The sequence below is a fragment of the Cynoglossus semilaevis genome, chromosome 3 (genome assembly GCF_000523025.1).
Source record: "Cynoglossus semilaevis isolate Cse_v1.0 chromosome 3, Cse_v1.0, whole genome shotgun sequence".
Classification (NCBI taxonomy): domain Eukaryota; kingdom Metazoa; phylum Chordata; class Actinopteri; order Pleuronectiformes; family Cynoglossidae; genus Cynoglossus; species Cynoglossus semilaevis.
Genome location: NC_024309.1, coordinates 11,344,804 through 11,365,450, shown reverse-complemented (window position 1 = coordinate 11,365,450; position 20,647 = coordinate 11,344,804). Strand labels below are relative to the sequence as shown.

Here is a 20,647-nt window from a genome sequence, read left to right as displayed (position 1 = left end):
ACAGTAGCTAATGGTTCCCACCAGGAGCTCTGCTGCTGTCAGAGATGGAGGTTTTAGAAAGAGAACTTACGTTGTCAAAAAGTTGATTACTTTATAGAGAGTTTCTAGAAAGTGGTAATAATTATAGTTTTCTGGCAAACACAGTCTTCCAGTTCAATTAACTTGTTTGTAGTGGACAGAATTTTTTTTTTACTCCAGTGTAAATAATTGCAGTGTTTTTATTTCTCAGCAAAGGTAATTAAGTCCAAAAGTTGGTTGTAGTGTACATTGATTTACACAGAAAGACTCAGCATCTGCCTCACGTAACACAACAAACAGATATATATATATATATATATATATATATATATGCATGCATTCACATACAAACACACGCCCAAAAGCTGAATTTTACGTTTCCTATACCCCTTCAGGCCCTGAACTAATCACTAGCTTGAGGACCAATTACTGTTGGCAGTTACGTAACATCATTGCATCACCTTTTTCTCTCTCTCTCTCCATCTTTCTGCTTGTGTCTTTTACACCGTGGGCGTCTGAACAACACATCAAAGTCACGATCAGAGAGTTTATGAATGTCATCAGCAGGGATGCTTCTCCATCAAATGCTGTGAACGTCCGGCAGGTTTGTGTGTGTGTGGGTGTGTGGGTGGTTGGTGAGTCCATTAACACGGCCTAAACTGACATTTTCGGAGGCGATTGTCTCACTTGCATCACCATCATGACTCTAATGAGGTTAAAAAGTAAAAAAAAATACCAGTCTCTGTTTATAGTAGGTCTGATTCTGTTTAAAGCACCAATCTGTCAGTGTGACACGTCTTCTCGTGTCTCACTCCACTGCTTAAAATAATTTTCGTAGTCACCACTTTCTAACTGAATACCAGCCACACTGAGCCTGCCCTTAGTAATTAAAAAAAATCAAATTAACTAAGCTAAACAAATTAACTTGGTTGTGTACGAGATGGGCATTGACAAAGAGTCAATCTATAATGTAATATAGTTGTAATATATATCATTATGCACATATTTTATATAGAAAAAGCAGTCTAGTAGTGACTTTTGGAGTCCAAGGTAACGCTGTAAACTACCACTAGCAATCCATCTACTGGACTTCCTGTAAATTATAACTGCTCATTCACCAAAAGCCCTAATAACATGTTAGCAGCACAGATTGGCTGGTTTTACAGCAGGGTGACATCAGCTCACTGTCCACGTAAACCCCATTATTATGGAGTGGCATTAGCAGATCATGCTCACCTGTTTCTGTAAAACCAAAAACACCACATATCCAGTTCATGGCTGGAATCCCAACACCACTGACATCATGGTTAAATGTTGGCCTCAGCGACATGATATTGTTTACATGTAAGGCTGCTCAGGGAAATTTCACCAGAACAAATGACTTGGGTTTTGTGGAGACGTGGCAAAGTTTGGCCTGTGTTTGTGTGTTACAGTTTGTTTAATAATGTGTCATCTATACTGGTGTCTCGGTGTGTTTGTATCCTGGAGTCTGTCTGACCTCTGACAGTCACAGCTGTAATCCCCCTTCATTTACAGTGGAATGGTCTTCGCAAAACATGTCATAACACACACACAAATGCTCACAGACATTCTATCTGCATTTTAACAGAATGCGTGTGTGTGTGTGTATAAGACTGGTATACTGTTATATTACTAGTATGAACCCATGAAAAGAATCCAAACATCAAAAGGTTTCCAGTCAGTTTACGGTGATAGATTTCATATCAAGTTAGTTTATATAGTAAAGCTCACTCAAAGGAGTTTCAAAGGTTAAATAGCTTGTTTGAAGCAGACCATCAAAAACAAAATCCAGAGTTAGACCTAATTTCAACAAGCCAAGTTGTCTGATCTCTAACCATACTAAAGTGTTTGGCATCTCATAACACTAGTGATCTGACCCACCAAAGAAACCATAGATTCATCTTTGATTCTATATTATTATCATCCTCATCATCGTCATCCCTCCTGCATTCCCAACAGCCCCTAGGGCATATCATGAGTGATTAATGAGAGGAAGACTAGCAAAACTAAACAGCATGTCCTGCCAACAGAGAACAGGATTTGTAATAACACTGGTGTTTTATTTTAAATCCTATTAAATCCTCTGTAATCCCTGAGACACGTTTGACCGATGATGTGTTCACAGATGCAGTCGCAGCGCATGTTTTTCCTCAAAAGCTCTGCAGGATAAACATCCACAGGTTAGCCAAGAAAACAACAATCAAATGATGAAAACAGCCAGGTTACCCCTTTAGACTGTAATCATGCCAGTGTACATCCTCTAAACTTGATTTGGATTTTAAAACAGTTTTAACAGTTGAAAAAAACAACAACAGGTGAAATCAAGCCTAGTTCAATTACCTGAACTTAGAGGTTACTGTCAACTGTTAAAAACGGTTTTAGGTTTAACTAGTGTTAAAGTTCTGTGAGTTGATTCACTCAGTTCCGTTATAAGTGTTGGGTATGGTAACACATTTCAAGCCTAGCTACAAGGAGTTGGCTGAAAAACAATAATGACTAGACTGCGAAAAATAGTCCCCAACAAATCTTTGTACACAGTCCGCCCAGTCTCTGTTTCTGAGTTTACATTAGGAGGGATTCGTTAGGGCGTCGTCACAAAAACACGCACTCCCACAGACATACACATTTACCTTCAGGACTTTAAATACGTTTAAAGCCAGTCAGTCTATGGAAACAAACAGGTTGTGTTTTGGTTTTTTGCTCCAATGACATGTAAACACATGAAGTGGGATTATCTGTTTTAGATTTAGGATAAATGTAAGGAGTTCCTATATAAAAACAACACATAGTATGCATTGAAGACTACAACACACTGCATCGTTTACTTTATGGGGAAAATAAATTCAGTCCTGTCATGAATCTTCAGAGAAACTTTATAAGGCATTGTTTATGGGGTATTGTTTTTTTTGTAGTTGTTTGAGTAACTTACTTTGCTAATCTGTGAGCACCCCCTACTGTGAAAGACAGCCTCAGACAGCAGTTGGCTTGAGTCAGGTGATTTTGGTGAGGTTGTCTTCACTGTATTACCTTAGTATTAAATGAAAATGTCCTACATCGGGAGTCTTTAAAAAAAGTTGTCGAATCACTGCGCCAAACCAGTGCAACCTTTTGCTACTTACAGCAGTAACTTTGAAGTGGTTATGTGAGTTAAGTGTTTGCAGTTCTTTGTTCTGAGTTATTTTACTATCTTTGGTAGTAATATGTTTCTTGGCCTGGGCGAGTGTGCAGTTTACAAACTTTAGTTTAATGTTGGAAAAGTCTGGAAAAAACCCTCCTTGATGGCAGCCATGTGTAAACTGAAAGCCAGCGTCAGTGTCTGATGGATTTTAGCAGCAGGTGGCCCTCACGATGCAGCTCTAAATGTTTGTGAGCACCTCCATTAAATTCAAAAAAGTCTTGAACTATCCCTTTAATTGCATTACTGTGTAGCATTATGTGGGTGTGAGAAGCCCTCAGTTAAGACTATAAGGCTGCGTGGGACAGTAATGTTCTGCAGATCCTAAGAGTTGACGCCCTCCTCGGCCTTATGGCCAACACATGTGAGTCAGCTGTGTTAGTAAACACGCACACGCACGGGCACGCGCACACACACACCCTGGGCAGCGTGACACGCTGTCGAACGGTTGATAAACACAGGTGGAGAGGAGGCATCAAAGCCGTCCCACTGCCCAACCACAGAAATGTCCCAAACGTCAAACTTGCTCATCGTCAGTGAGGAGAGAGAGAGCAAACCAGTGCAGGAGGAAAAGAGACAGAGTCTGAGCTTTGAAGTTTTAGTCATTTTCAGTTTCTACATCGGGGAGGATCAAAGCAAAGAGAGTGCCATCACGTTTAGAATGCAAAGTCTTGCCAAACATGAAAAGAAAAGAGTGGATAAATTGACTGGTGGATCAACAAAAAAGAGAAACATTCACTTTATCATTGTCCACGTATAACACTGGATTTCTAGCCAAAGCGTCAGAAACACAAAGTTTTAATCAAAATGTAAATCCAGGGATTTGGGAGGGAACCAGGCTTCGTCTTTTCAGGCTTGAGGAAATCTTAGCGGGTCATAGGGGGAGAGAGAGAGGCGGATAGAAGAAGGTTCCACTAAATGTTTCTCAGAACAGCTACACTGAGCAAGGGTCCATTTTCTGGTATTGGCAAAACTGTCTGCACCACATACCAAACGCATCGGAGAAACAAAGCCTAAAAGAGAGCCGTTGTTAAAAGGTTCCGGGCCTGAAATCCAGCCTTGAGGGTCGCCGCAGTTTAACAACTAGCTTTTAGAGAATTTTTATTATTGTTACCAGAATTTTTGGAACATGATATTTGGATCAATTTGTATTGAATTATATAGAATATGGGTCCATGATGAAATCCAGATAACACATGGCAGAAATGCTTACAACAGCTGCCAGTCAGAGTCTGCATGCAGAACAAGCCCACTTCCTGCTGTCGCCACAGTTTCTCGCTCAAAAGGGGAACGAAAGAGAACTTGCGAAGGTGTTGCAATTTTACTTAAAAGTTATATTTTACTGACCTTAGCGATGGAGTTAGCGATCGAAACTTTAGGTAATAGAAATAAATTGAAGCAAGCTCCTTTTTGTGGCACTGTAATTATCACTACTCCTGATTGACAAGTAATCACATGAATACATTTTTAGACTTCATATATAATTATTTGGACACAAAGCCTCTCATCATCAAAATTAGAAGTCATAAAAATGTGCTGTTCGCAGTGTAAACCAGCCTCTGTGTGTGTTTTAAACATTTTCCATAATGTGTTTATGTAGAAAGCATTTTCTGTGGCGTTTTTATTACAGTTGGCAGAAAACTTTTGCCTGAAGGAACAATAAAGAGGGAGGAAATGAGGTGAAGCTGTATTTGGTTCTGGCTGGTTTGATGGCGGCAGCTGTCACAGTAGTGGTGCTGGTGTCGCGTGCTGTGGCTGTTAGAACCAAATAAAAATGGACTGTGAAACAACACAAACAGGACGATAACAACGTAAACAAGAGGAGCAGCTGCTGCTCTTATCCCTCATTCTTTCTTTTGTCATCTTTTCTTCTTTACAACACTAATTTTTATGGCATGTTTTTCCTCTTCAAAGCCAGACCACTCTCTTTCTCATGGGACAATAAAGTTTTGAGCTAAATTGAATATGAAGTGCCAGCTCCTGCCTCGGTTCTCAGACCTACTTTATTTATAATGAAAATGTGTGAACAGTGTTCAACAATTTTGCCTCTTAAAACAATGACCTTAATAAATGACCCTTTTATGTCTATTTACATAAACATTAAACACCGTTTTAAATTTAATGAGCCACTATGGGAATAAGAAAGCACCCCCAATAACCATATTTTAGCCACTGAAAAACCCAGCTCATAAAATCCACGTCATCTTAAATTTACGATATATAAAAAAAAAATGTGTTAGCTGCAGTAATTGGCAGAAAGAAGGCCCTCTTTGAAAGGTAACTGGAGTTTGTCCTGCGTTTACTGTTCTACATGCAAGGCTACACAGATTGTTATTCATTATTGAATTAGTTTTCAGGCGTTATGTTTTACTGTGGTTGTGTAAGTTTCTTTGAGCAGATTTATGTCAGTGACACAAATTGACCGCATGAGCATATTAGCAGCCTTTGTGCCTCATGGAAAAAATAAAAATCCGTCTGGGTAAATAGAGAATGTTTAACCTTTTAATGTTGTATCACTACTACTGTCAAAGACTGTGATACAGCAAATATTAAATAAGATGTATAAGACATCTTAAATAGTATCTTCATTACAGTTGGATGGCCAGTGTTATCATAACTATGAATTATTAAGCTTGAGTTTCTTTCACCCCAGTATATTACATTTGAATTAACAGTAGAAAGGAGTTGAGTTTATTTTTGGGGCAGTGAACACTGTCACTGTCAGATTGATTCACACTTGTTGCTGTAGTGAGTATTTGTGGCAGCAGGACAGTGTGTTTGTGTGCACGTGTGCGTGGATGGTGATGAGAGAACATGTCGCTCAGTGTAATCGTGTGACTCACTGATGTGTTTTTAATGGTTTTTGGAAAATGTGGAGGAATGAGATGTATCTGTGTGCGTGCGTTTGCACGTGCACAGCCTGATCTGCTGTTTACTATGGAGTGATTCATCTTCCAAGACATAGAGCATCTTTGGCTGCTGCTCACACATCAAAGAGGAGCCAACTGTTGCGGTTAAAGGAGGAATACTTAAACAATCCAACACTGAAGCTAACATGCATAAGCAAAACATAAAAACCTAATTGAATCTTATAATTACCAGGAATGACATGAACATAACATCTGAAATTAGCCTGAAATTTAATACACAGCACAAAAATGACTGTAGAAATGAGGTGAATATGACACAGGAGCATAGGCCCTTTATAAAAACAGATTAATTAATCAAAATTATAAATGAAGGTCAAGGTCAAGAATGAAACCAAAGGCAGGACCGCAGCATGAATGTACACACAGCATGACAAACGTGTCTAAATATGGTAAAAAAACAGAGGATAGAACGTTCTATTTTTCTTAATCATTTCTGTTTTAGTTTCTGTATTTCTCTACTATCCTCCTCTCTAAATGTCAGAATGTTCTGCTTACTGTGAAAATTTTGGGGCGTGGACAAAACTAAACACTGGAAGATGTTGTAGCAGGGTTTGGCAAATTTACATTTTCCTGACCTTTCGTGAGGAAAAACAGAATCAGAATCATCAGTGATGAAAAGCTCCATCAGTTGCGGCTTCACTAAAGACAGGGAGGCATTTCCAGTGTGAGAAGATGAAAGGAAACTCCAAAGAGACTCTAGTTGACTGCAGCAGAAAGAAAATGGTGAAAGGAAACGTGCTAATTGTGGTTTATTTTTGTATCAGACGCTTTGATTCAGACTCTGTTTCTGTTCCTCAGCTGTTGTGATTGGTCACTTCCTCTCCTCTGTTGTTGGAGGCCAGTGAAGCCCAACCATGCATTTGGTATTTTGAATCCTAGACGACGGAGGCAGAGACAACAGATAGGACAATGATGGTCTCTTCTGTCCGAGGTTGGGACAAGAGAGGCAGGCGGATGAAAGACGACTGTGGAATGTCGCTAATGATGTGTTCAATTAAGTTCAATTAGCCTAATTGTCCTCTGCTTATGTGTGTGTGTTTGTAGCAGCTGTAAATTCAGACCACCATCGTCTCTTTGCTTCCTGACTCATCGTCTCTGTCGTCTAAAAATAATTACTGCAGTCCCTAAACGCATCATTTCCTCCTGACAAAAGGACAGGACAAGGTTCCAGGCGAAGTTTTCTCACGGTGTTTGTGGCATGAACGCGACTTTTCTGTTTTTAGCTTCTTTGTGTTTTTTGGTCTTACTGCATTAGACGATGTTCCTGTCGCCCATTTTACTTTTTCTGTCTGAGAGAAAAGGTGTGATAGACATAAATATAATTTGGTCAGCTCCTTTCAGGAGTTATCTGCCCCCTAGTGGACAAAAGCAAAACACGAATTGTTCATTATTGGGTTTGGTTGGGTCGAGGTTCAACACCTAGTTTACACGTTTAGCCAGAACCTTTATAGTCATGGCTTTTTCCCACTTTCAACTAGGCTGCTTTGTTAAATAACAGACAAAGAGAAATTCTCAGATTCTCAGTGTGATTCGATTCAGAGTATGTCTCGAGTTCTTAGTCTGTCTCTAATTTTTGGCATACTTCTTCTTGTTGATTGGCTGCTTATTGACTGATTCTGCTTTGATTCACTCAGTTAAACTCTTCTCCAGCTGTTCCTCCAGAGTCTAGTCTCCAGAGAAACCACATAAATACCAGGCTCTGCCTACTCAGTCTGACTGACAGGTGAGCTTAGGAACACACTTGTTACTCCTGGTTTCACAGACACTTTAGTGAAGGTGTTTTTTAAATCACGGATGAACAGTGAACTCAGAAAATGAAACAGACCTTTGCGCACACACACACACATCCACGATCATTTTCTATGTAAAGGTGTGTGTGTGTGTGAGCTTGACCCACCCTGACCTCTTGTTTAAAGGTTATAAAGTCAGTTAAAAAGGGGTGAAGTTTAAGGTCACTGGAGGATGACACCTCGTATCTAAGTGTAACCTGCAGTAGCGCCCGTGAGAGAGCATGCAGAAACATGCGAGCGTGCACACGCACACACACACACACACACGCACTACTGCAGCACTGCAGCCAGTCACAAATGATTATTTTTGTTTTTCTTCATCCATCTGTGAATTGCTCTCTCTGCTACCATAAAACATGTTTCTGAATTCATGGATGTTTATATAAACATATAAAAGGAGAGAGAAAGAGCCCAACCACACAAACCTGTTGTGCTTTAAGCAGATAATGAAGTATTCTTGGGAAACAGCAGGGGGTAATTACAGAGGTTAGTATGTGTGTCTGTGTGTGTGTGTGTGTGTGTTTGTCTCCCTCTGTGAAAGAGAAACGTTTGCCTGAGTGAGTAAGCAGGTGGAAAGCAACCCTTTCTTACTACAGTGGTGTTCTCTTAAAAAAAATGAAATATATGTGCACATACTTGCTCAATATAGGTGCCGTCTATATATAGAGATTTTAGTTTAGTTTTTTTACCAGTGCAAATCTTCTCTCTTTTTACATCTATCATATGATACCATGTACATGTGAAGACTATTATAATCTGTATCTCAAAAGAGCCTTTGACCTTGTGAACCCTGCTGGAGTGTCCTCGGACAACTTCTTCAAAATGTGAATATTTTTACATTATTCAGTTGACCTAAACCTCAAATTTTTTTTGCACCCATCCTCTCTGAATCCAGAGGTTAGTCCCTGGTCTCTAATGTCCTCCTGACATTGTGTGGACCTGCCTACATGTCCAATTAGCATCACTGTGTCCTCACAGTCTCTGAATGTTCTCACACTTTACAGCATCTTCACAGCATCAAAATGTACTTGAAAAGATCAAGATCTTCCCTCACGGTCTAATAAAGATACAAACAAAATGGGTGCACTCACCAGCGTCAGCGAAGGTGATAATCTCTGTTGTCTCCTGTGCATCGCCATCGTCGCCTGCTCGAAGCAAGGATGATGCTGCTCCACCTCCTCGTCCTCTTCCTCCCCGCCCTTCAGTCTCCTCCTCCCCCTCAATCTGGACACTGCCATCTTCTGCCACCCGCCCAACATGAAGCTTTCTCAGGGCATTGAGGAGTGCAGCGCGGGGCACTGGTCGGGTGATGTTGGGCCGCGCCTGCAGATGCAGCATGTTAAGGATGTGCTTCTTCACTGCCTCCACCATGTCCTGCTGTGCTGCCACTGAATCATCTTCATGCTCAACCGCCGACTTCGGAACGTCTCCATTGCTCCTCCTCATCCTGGCCAGGGCACAGGAGGGGCAAAGGGAGTCGGATGCGTCAGCCTCTGGCAACATTTGTTGGTGAGGGTGCATGGTCAGAGAGTATGCTGGTTGGGAAGCAGCAACATCTGGGGATGAGCTACAGCTCTGAAGCAAGAGTAGAACAGTCCAGCTGATTAGGGGAAACACTGACATGATGACAGTGAAGAGTGCCAAACTGCAGCCGCAGATGTACAGACACAAACTCAGTCACAAGTACAGACGAGGAAAGAGTCCTTGATGAAGGAATAAAAGTGTCTTTAAAAAACAGTTTGTCTCCTCCTACTCCTCTTTCCCCTGGTCTCTCTCTCTCTCTGTCTCTCGCTCTCTTTCTCTCGCTGTTGCTGTCTTTGTGTCTTGCTTGCAGAAGTTTGGAAGTTGAGCTCACAGTCCACCTGCAAAACGGAGGGAAAAAAAGAAGCTGCAAGAGGAGAGAGGAGGACGAAGAGAAAATGAGTAATCCTTATCTTTTTGTTGGGGACAGATGGCTGGAAAGTGTGGAGGCGTCACAAAAAAGTAGAAAAAAGTAAATAAAAAAGAAGAGGAGGGAAAGTGGGATGTGATGAATGAATGAAGGAAAAACTCTGGAGCCAGTGAGCAAACAGACGATCCGTGTTCCCGCGGTGAAGTCGCGTGTGTGTATTTGACTAAGTTATCCCAGACAAGGGAGTTCCTCTCCTTCTTTCTGTCTCTGTGGTGAATGCTCCCTCGCTCACCAGTTGAATGGTTTTACCGGAGTGGGCTGGACTCGCTCTCGTCTTTCTTTCCCTCCCTCTGCTTCTCTCTCTCTGTCTCCCTCTTGCTCTGGTAGCCTCCTACCGTAATTATACCCCCCTTCTCCTCCTCTCTCATCCCTCTCTTTCTCTCCTCTCCTCAAGTCTCCTCCCATCTCCCTGAGTGACTCATTGCACTCCCAACTTTTACCTTCACACTTTATATCGGTCTTGCTGTATAAAACCTGGGATTTCTCCCTCCTCCTACCTCTCTCTTCCTCACCCCCTCCCTTTCCCTTTGCCTCTGTGAATAACGGGGGATGACTTTGGTTTCTGGCTCTGACTCTAGTGCGCTAGTAGGTGCGTGGGTCCATCCATGAGTGCACCCGTGTGTGTTTAGTCTGCTGTCGGCACTGTGACATCATACTCTCGCCTCGTCATGTTGTGGTGGCGGCATTTGGTCAGGCGGGAGGGTTCCTGCGTAGAGTCATCCTCTCTTTAAGAAATTTTATTGAACAACTACTGCTTCATCCTGACCAGTGGTCTCATGAGACAGAATGTAGCCCCTGGGTCCAGAACACTTCCTTTGAAATTTATAAAAAAAATTCTCTCAATAGTTGACTTTGTTATTTCAAGTTTGTCTATTACAAGCCAAAGCGTTTAATGATTACACATTACTAAGAGGTTTCCCAGAATTATCACTTTCAGATAACGGGTTCCCATGGGGATCACTAGAGCAGTTGTCCACTTAGTGGTTTTGCAGTTTTTACCCCAGACGTCCTTCCAGTGTCCCCATTGTCTTCAGTGGGGGTGGGTGGGGTTGACTACATATAATGTTGTCTTCTTTAAAAAGGGTGTTGCAAATTTCAAGCTTGTGGTAGGGGAAGCCTTCTGAGGGGTCACAGTGATACCCCCCCCAAACCCACATCTCCCTGTGTCCTCTTACACACAGTTCACAAATATGGCAGGTTGTGGAATAAGTGTAAGTGTTTGGTCTTTGTGCTCTATGTGGCCCAGTCACCTGCTCAGAGTGTGGCTCAGTGTTTTGCCTATTGCCTGACAGTACTGGGCTTCGTGACTATAAATAAAATAAACTGGTAGGTGATAAAAAATGATTCAGAGCACATTGTTAAGATTAAACCTATTGTTTTAAAACCTCTTAGTGAAAGCCAGAAGAAGGCTTATAAAGCAAATTAAATCAATAGTTTCTCAGATGTTTTTGTTTATATTAGTTTTATAATAGCAAAAGTGGGATTTGACCGTTTTACTGATCAAATAAGATTTTTTTTTTTAAACAAAAGTAAAAAAAAAAAAAAAAGTATTACGTCCTATGTTAAGCCTAATGTTGATGTGGCAGATGTTAGGTGTTACTTGTACCATAGTCACTTCTGAGCAAAAGGAAATAAAGAAGACGAGTAACACACCAATCAGACGTCTGGGATTCACCTTCTGCTGTTATGACCTCATAACAGTGAGTGTGCCACTTGTGATGTGTCTGCTCCCTCTGTACGTGTGCGTGTGTGCGTGTGTGTTGGCAGGAGAGATCAGCGTTGCCTTATAAAGGCGTTGCTGCGTGTTTGTGCAAATGAACGAGTCTGCACCAGCCCGTTCTTTAAATAGCTCTAACCTGTGAGTCATGAAGGTGTTGTAAGGCAGCAGTGGAGGTCCAGTCCAGACCAGAACACTGTCTAGACCAGAACCAAATCACAGCTAAGTCACACCGGAACCAGAAGATAGTCAATCGGCCTCAGTCTCTTATTTAGTGCGTGTTTATCATACTCACCATAGATTCCTTACCTGCTCAGGTGTGTGTTTGTTTTCCTGCTAAATGATTGGCTGATTAAGGGAGGAGTTTGCTGTAAGGCTGGATTGTTCACTGTAATTGAAGTGCTCCATCTAGTGGACTTGAGGTGAAACACTCATGTGACCTCAGAGAGCCTCCTCAGTCCTTCACCTTCATTCCTTCATCTTGTTTACTCCCAGCTTTCCTCTTGTATTGCATTGCTTCTATTTTCTGCGGTCATTGTAATAACAATTGACTCAGTGACTCCGCGTTTTTGTGATATTTCACTGGGAGGAGAAACTAAAGAATGTTTCTGATTGTTTAGAGAAGCAGTGATGATGATAAACTGTGTTTACACTGACTGACAATAAAAACCAGTTTAAAGTTTAAACAATACGTTTACAGATTTTTTTGCGTGTGAAATCTGGAGGTGTTCTTTGTAAACTTAGATATTGAACTTAGAACTTCCTCTGTGTCAGCCTTGTCTAAGGTCATTGTTTTCCCAGTACAGCTTCATCACCGTCTGAACATTTGGACACACTGTCACAAACTCCAAAGCCACGGTTAGTCTGCATAATGAGTGAATATGTGGTCACTTCTCAGAAACAGAGTCAACGTGAGCAACCAACAGTTCCTGTCCTTAATGTTCCTAACACTATAGAATGGGAGCCCTTAAATGGTAGTCTGCACGGTGATTTGGCAGAGGTTTTTACACCAGATGCCCTTTCTGACACAAGCCGACCTGAGATTGTTCTGAGTCATCTTAAAAAAAAACCTCTTCATTTTGTTAACCACTTTTGGCCAGAATGCTACCATTGTTGTTGCCCTTCATTTTGTTTGGCCAGAATGCTACCATTGTTGTTGAGTGTCCATAAACACCAGAATACTCCCAAAAGATTAAGAATGCCCCTAAATGCCACATAGCCTCCTGATCAGTTCCCTCTCTGTTCTTACCAACTCCCTCTTAATATTTCTTGGTAATTCAGAATACAAAAAAAAAAAAACAACCCACAAACACAGAGTTCTCGTCATTGTCCATAATAACACCAAGTTCCACAAAAAAGGCCCCTGAATGCTGCAGAAATTCCCTTCATTTCCCAATCCTAACCTCAGGTCTAAATGAAGCTAAATACGTAGTATATAAACCAACCTATTTTGTGATCTTCCCAAACAAAAGGAGTGAGGCGTGTGTGTGTGTGTGTGCGTGCTGACCTCTGTGGTTTAAATGCAAACCACTCATTATAACTGATGCGATGTTCTTAGTTCAACTTCATGGGTTTTTTATTTTTTTTATTTTAAATGATAGATTTGATAATCAGATGCTTGGTAGAAAAGTGTAAATAAACATTGAAGACCACATCATTGTTCTCTTTGTTTCCCAACCTCAGAGTGTTGCTCAGCTTTCCACAATGCAGACAGACTTGTTTAAGTTTCTTTGGTTTTTAACCAGACCCTAGAAATGATGGTGATGATGGTAATCTCTTGTTAAAACACATGGATTTCTTTGTTTAGTTTTTACTCCTTCAGACACAAACGTTGGTCTTTACTACTGCGTCTCCTCCTGTACGTCTGTCTTCTCCTTTTCTTCTCCTCATATCCAGTCCTGCTTTTCTTTGCACCTCCCTTCTCTCCGACCTCTAATATGCTGCCTTTTCTCATCTTTCCTCTTACCAGTATTCCTCCATCTTTCCTTTTGTTCTCCTCCCTTTTTCTCCATCACTGCTCCTGCGGACTCTCTGCAGTGTGTTCATTAAGCTCCTTTGTGTTTAATAATTAATTCCCAAATGAAACTATAGAAGAGATTTTATACGACCTTATTCATATTTCATGACTTTCATTTCTAATCATGTCTCATAAACTTTTGCCCAAGACTTTTCATGTTCCTAAGTTGGATTTGAAATATTTACATCCTGGAACTGCCAACATTTAAACGGTCTTACGTAATGTTGTGTCTTTCTCATGCCTGTTGGACATAAACAGTTAATCATTATTTATCAGTTCCAGTGCCTTTTTGCTGTTTTCTTTGTACCAGTGGGTGTTCATTAAATTTGTCGCCCACAACAGGGTAAACAGTAATAATGAATTCAATAAGGTATTTCTGTGAAGTTTGTTACTTTCAGACAATTCATTTACAATTAAGAGCTTAACAACTTTTCTGAATTCAAAAGGTGAACCATGAAGCTGAGCTTGAACACATTAAAGCCAAAGCTTGTTTACTTGGGACAAATGTGACCAACGTGCAGATGTTTAATGAGCACATGCTTGTTACTCTGGTTTCTCCTTCATGTTTTTGTTCATTTTCTTGGTGAAAACATCTGTCTGTCTGTGGTCTTTGAGTGTGTGACCACAACAAGGTTAGCTCTTTAATCCGGCCCTTTGATGACTCTGTTAAGATCAAACACACTTACAGCTGCTACAACATTATCACACTTTTCCTGACACTCAAGCATGTTAAGAGTTTGAGTGTGTGCACGCGTGTGTGTGTTGTTGGTAGTGTATCTTGATTGTCTGCCTGTAAATGTGAAGGAAGAATAATATAAATATTATAAACAATCCAGGCATAGATCTCAATGAAAAAAAACAAACCTGAAGATATATTTTAATTTACTTTTTTTCATCGGTTTATTGTTTGAGTAGATGTTTGTGCGCATTGTTTACTAAATGGTTAGATGGTTGCCTGTGTTTTGTTAGGTGGGGCAGCTAGCTGCAGTGTGAACCGTCAGCTTTGTCAATCTCTTGACGATCTTCCTGTATCATAAAAACTAATCTGGTTTTTGAGCGTATTAAAGATCTGATCTACTGCTGCCTCTTGTGGTCAGTTTACTAGAGAAACTACTTTTAACAGAGCTTGTAACAGTATTAGCGTTAGACAAAGAAAACTTTGTTGGAGGAAGTTTGTTTTTTTACTATGTAATTGTTGGATGGCGGGTATTATTCTGTCCCTGCAGGTGTATTTGTATCATTTCAAGCAGCAGAATGCAAGATGAAGTCATTGTTGATGGTGTGTCTCATAGTGCACTTAAGAAAGTATTCCTTTAAAATAGTTAAGTTGAGCCGATGAACATCAGTGTTTGATAGAACAGCCTCACTGACAGATCCACCCTTTGAAGAGTGGTGATGACACAGTGAGAGGTTTTAACACACACAAGGACACACACATACAGTACACTTGCACACCTGGATTTACATCAGGCTGTGACCACAACAAGGTGTTGACTGCAGTCACTTTCTTAACCGACTCAGCATAGATCAAACACTAAAGTGTACATCAGATGTGTTCCTTTGATGACTTCACACACAACAGAGAACAGAATAGTTATGACCTCAGATCCTGTGTTGAAGTCACTATTATCTGAAGTTCTCTTGCAGTGCTCTGCGCAGTCTTGATATTGGTGTTTTTCATTATTTGTAAATTAATAGGAAATGTAATCGGACTTTGGACTTACTTGATGGTATCTTTTTAAAAACAATAGCTCAGTTAGTGCTAAATGCCAAATGTGAAAAGAAAATTCTGTAATTATTTTCTCATAACTTAGTAAGGACTTACTAGTATCTAAAAAGAAAGTCTCGTCTTCTAAACTGGTAGAGACGGCATTAAGAACACATGCTGTTGTTTCTGTTTTTGTGCCTGGTCAGAGCTGAAGCTTCTTGGTACAACATATGATATTTCGGTCTTGTATTAACTGAACGCGACACCAAATTATGTTCCAATATTACTACCCAACAGCATTATTTATTGAATAATTCCTGGAATGCCTCTCTGGTCTGTGGGAAACACTGCTCTGATATAAAGTCACAGATGTTCTGTATGGGCATTGGTATGAGAAAGGAAAGGCTTTACAAACTCGTGTTCCCTAAGGTCTAATAGTCTTTTTATATTCTCACAGTGTATTTTCTGACAGGCTCTTGGCAGCACATCGCTGATGTTACCTTGCCATATTTGCCTTTTGGAGTTAAAATTCTTTTGCTGGGCAACATAGAAAAAACAAGACACCAGTAAGATTATTTAAGTTTTAAAGTAGTTTTATGATTAGACACATGAACTTGTCATCGTCATTCAGAAAAAAAACTTCTCTGCTCATCATGACCATAAATAGGTACCACACATTCAGGATGTGTGTGTGAGAGAGAGGGCTGCCGTTGTACGTGTGTGTTTTTCCAGCACCTGTAAAGTCTTCCAGCAGTGATTAGTCAGCACTGAACGCCCAGTGAGTGAGTGTGTGTGTGTGTGTGTGTTTGTGTTTGTGTGTGTCACGCAGATCTGCAGGACATGACTCAGCAGATACTCCTGTTTGAGGTGGGCTGCTTCACCACCACACACACTCGTTAGTAATGCAGCATCAGTCACATAAAAGTCTTCACGCACACACACACACACACACACACACATTCACTGGAATTCATCATCTAGGATCATCAACGTCATGTCAGACCTGCTGTTATAGCTTTAATGTGGTGGGAGACTTGGACTCATAGTAAGCGTCATAATTGTAATGCGTGACAAAAGTTTGGATGAGGATCATAGAACACATGTATGAAAATGTTCTTGGCCATGTAAAGCAAAGTCAAACAGGAGTTCATAATCACTCACTGTGAAAATATCACTCAGTCCCAACTCTTTTGTATTTCTTTTTAAAAGGAACTATAATTATCTCTAAAAAAAAACCATTCTCAAACAAATCATGAGTTTTGAATGTCAAAAATCTTAACTGGAACTAAATACTTTTTTTCTTCAGCATTGATTACTCCAAACCTAAAACCAGGACCCTCTAATATGTCCTTTTTAAAAAAACATTTTAAAGTTGACTTTTTCACCTCACGTGGTCATTTTTGGACCTTATTTAATCTCACGTGTTCCCTCTTTGGTTGCTCTTTATTTCCCAGGTTCTCTGCTGCACCTCCACTAACCTCACTTGTTTCCTGCTCACCCCAATTAAACCTCCCTTCCTTCTGGACCTGATGTCTCTCTCTTTTTTTAAACTCTCGTGGTCTTTTGTCTCCAGTGAAAATACTTTCCTTACTTTTTGGGACATCATTATACCTTACCTTCTCTTTTCGTCTTTTCATACCCCATTAAGCTTCAGAGAACATTCACAGAGATAACATCCTTAGTTTATCATTGTTTTAGACACTTTGTTTTTACTTTTTTTCCCCTTTGCACCTGAATGTGTGGCTGTTTATGTTTGGTCATGAAACCAGGTTGGATTTATTATTTTTTTAAAACAAAAACTATACCCTAATATCAACAGAATGTGTTTTATATATTCATGGATGGTATTATATTTCTCTTGAAGGGGGCAAGTTCATTTGAGTTGAATGTCCCATTAATGCCCTTCCTTCTTCTCATGTTTAAATTCAGTGACTACATCACACATCATTTCCCCCACAGTCATTTAGTATGTAGGTCGAACCTCTGTGTTCAATGTAAATGTCCCTCATGCATAACAAAGAGGAAGAGAGAGATGGTGGAGGAAGAGGAAAAGGCGCCTTGAAAAACGACAGATTGAAAAATGAAACGCCTCTAACCTGGGTATGTGTGTGTGTGTGTGTGTGTGTCCTAAAGTGATCCTGCCCAGACTGCAGCCCCCTCCCCTTCTACAGTCAATGTGAATTCGTTGATGCAGATCAACAGCTTTAATGAAGGAATGTGGGGCTAGGAAGGCAGGAGTGTGGATTAACTGCTCATGTCACATAGAAGGTAAAAACACCACGTCCTCATGCTGCCAACACCACGCTGACGTAACAGTTGTGTCTGCATGAGAAATAAAAAAGAGGCAAGAAATCTTCAGGAAGAAACAATGTTGGGCTGTTATTGTATTTGTACAAATTTGTCGGTGCTTCAGCGTACTGCTAACAGCTGTATCTAAACATGATGTTTACCTTCTATAAAATTATACAAGGCTGCTAGTTTTTATGCTAAAAAGCTAATTATTTAACCATAAAGGTGTTTTAAATCTGAAACTGCTGCTACAAAAGGATGTATTGTATGTATTCGCTCCTTCAAAGACAAGCTAACGGCAGTTCCAGGGTGAGTTGTAGCTAGCCTTAGGTGGTGCGAACAGTAGCGTCTGTGGTGATCATAAATGTTACATACAGTTGATTCTTTTCACTCTAAAGCACTGTGTGGGAGCAGTGCTTTAGCTTAACAGAGAGGAGGGAACAGTTGAAGGTGGTGTTCCTCTCAAAATAGATGAATTTGAAGACAGAGTTTGATTAATTGGCCGTACTGTTTTTTTTTTCCTTGGGGCCTTGGATCTTACATCCATGTGTTCGGCCTTTCCTCTCATCACACTTTGATCCTCCTCAGAACCAAACCAGAGAGCAGTGAAGTCACTGACCCAGAATTTGAACCGGCAGCCTGCGGGAATAATATGGCGTGAATCATTACTTGTTGCGAACACTGGGAGGCAAATGAGGCGAAAGAGAGTTTGGCGTCTTCTGAGAAGGGAAGGAGAAGTCACATTGAGGTGAACCAGGATGCTCCTCTGCATTCCAATCAGAAGCTTTGTTTTCTGCATCTAAAAAAAACCTGCACTCTTTGCGTAGTCTATCTTAGTATATTGGATATATATTAAATTATTACTATACTATATTACTAAATAACTTTTTGGAAGTTAGTTTGAATTAACCTTAGAAATATGTGAGTGATTCACAGATTTAAATCTGGAAGAAGTGTGTGTCAGCCTGGTTACAGCATATTGAGTTGTCCTCAGCACATCCAGTTCTGACAGTAATGCCTGAGTACTTAACATAAAGCTGTTTACATTTAGGGAGCCCACGCATTTTCAGTCTGTGTATTTTGAAATCTTCTCCTTCTTAGCTAAGTGAAAGTAGTCTAATGATAGAAGTCGAAGAAAGGTCAAAAAGTCACTGGAGGTCTGTTTTTTGATGTTACTGAACGTGGCTGGATGCTTTCAAACTAACGTGAACTTGGTTCTAATTAAACTCTTATGGCTACAGTCGGAAATGTCATGCAAGGACGTGTTCTCCTTATTTATCTTCAGCAACTGCTCCTCATCTCTTCACTTTGAGTCCCCAGCTGATCTCTGGGTAAATTTACATTCCTCCTCCTCCTCCACGTCTGAATGTAAATGCAGTGCAAGCGTTACCGGTGCAGTCATGTTTTTCTTTGCATCATATAAGTGTGATCTGAGGAAACTGCAGTCTGTGCCGTTCTGTTCAAGGAAAAGGAAAGACAGTATTTTAATGGGATTACATCAGTTGTCACATACATAAAATATTAGTAACTGTTGCTGCAACATTTTTTAATCTACTTCTCTGTCTTTCTTTCTGTACTAATTCTCTTACTTTACTTCCCATTCCTCCTCACCCTCACTTTACTCCTCATTCACCTGTTCTGCCCTTGGTCCCCTGACATTTCCTTTTTTCAACCTCCTCCTCTTCCTTCCTTTCCTCTGTTAATTCCACCATTCTTTTTTTTCTTATCTTTCATGTTCACTTCTTGCTAATCACCTTTGTGATTAGCAATCATCGTCCTCCTTCAGTGATCTCCTTCCCCTTCTGTTCTCCTCCTCCTCCTCCTCCTCCTCCACAGACAAATCTCTTTGTTCTCTGTACTTTCTTGGGTTTTATCTTTGTCCTTCAATGCACTGTGATGAAACACTGCACTCCAATTGGCTAATTGACTACCTGAGCCCTCCCGGGACGCCCCATGTTTCTAATCAGAGACAGAAAGAGACAAAGAGAGAGCAGCTGAGGACAGATATCACTTAATTCACCACATATGGACACAGCGCCGCCTTGGGGCCACATATTTTCTGACACTAATGAGTACAATTTATTCAAATTATTCTGACTGGCAACTCTAATAATATTTCCTCCATCCATTGTAAAATCCTGCTCTTTATTTCTTGCTTTTAAAAAATAAACAAATTGTTGTTTTACATATTGTTAAAGACAAATGCTTCACTGAGGTTTTAAAAGTTACAACTCTCGACTCCATCAACCTGCCACCCCTGAGGTACACAGTAATTACTGAAGCAAAATTTGAGTTTTGCTTGTTTAATATTTCTTTTAAAAATATTCTCATAATTCCATGATTTGGATTAGTTAAAAATAAATGCATTAGGTCTGGGAAATTCTATAAATAATTAATGCCGACAATTTTTCTATTTCACGTTAAGGCTTTTTTATTATCATTTTATCATTATAAATGTCTTTTGCTCACTGCTCTTTACTATGTAAGTCTGTTGCTTACTGTTGTGGTGATTACAGGAACCAGGAAAGAAGAGAATTCACCTTTTGCAAAACCCCCACCAACATCAGCTGCATGTCTACATGAACCCAGACTTTTAGAAAAGGTCAAATTTTGCTTTTGTTTTATCAAAAATTTTCATCATAATTTTTTGACATTTGAAATTAGGATTTTGCTGAAAACTACCCAAAAAAAATTTATTTCCAAAAATTTTTGTAAAAGCTTTAATATGATGAAAAATGTGGAGAAACAAAACAAAATGTTAAAATTAGATTTTTCAAAATCTTTCCAATTTTTTTTCAACGTTTGACTAACATGACATGCGAAATTAAGATTTTCCTAAAAACACTCCCCAAAAAAAAGTTCCCAAAAATGTTCAAAATGCTTTAATATGATGAGAAACGTGCAGAAAACATAAAATTTGAAAATTTGATTTTTAAAAAATTTTCATGAACATTTTTCAACTTTTGACCAACATGATATGCTAAATTAAGATTTTGCTAAAAAATCACCCAAAACCATGACTTACTATAGC

The 20,647-nt window shown here is 40.0% G+C and overlaps 1 protein-coding gene across 1 annotated transcript in view; it reads right to left on the bottom strand.

Moving 5' to 3' along the window:
- Positions 1–11,231, bottom strand: part of LOC103377348 (inhibin beta A chain-like) — a 12,600-nt gene extending 1,369 nt beyond the window's left edge. Inside the window, exon 1 of the mRNA XM_017031579.2 lies at positions 9,026–11,231. Within this exon, the coding sequence (XP_016887068.1) occupies positions 9,026–9,557 (532 nt within the window). The 5' untranslated portion in view covers positions 9,558–11,231. The remainder of the gene's footprint in view (positions 1–9,025) is intronic.
- Between the last annotated feature and the right edge of the window lie 9,416 nt (positions 11,232–20,647).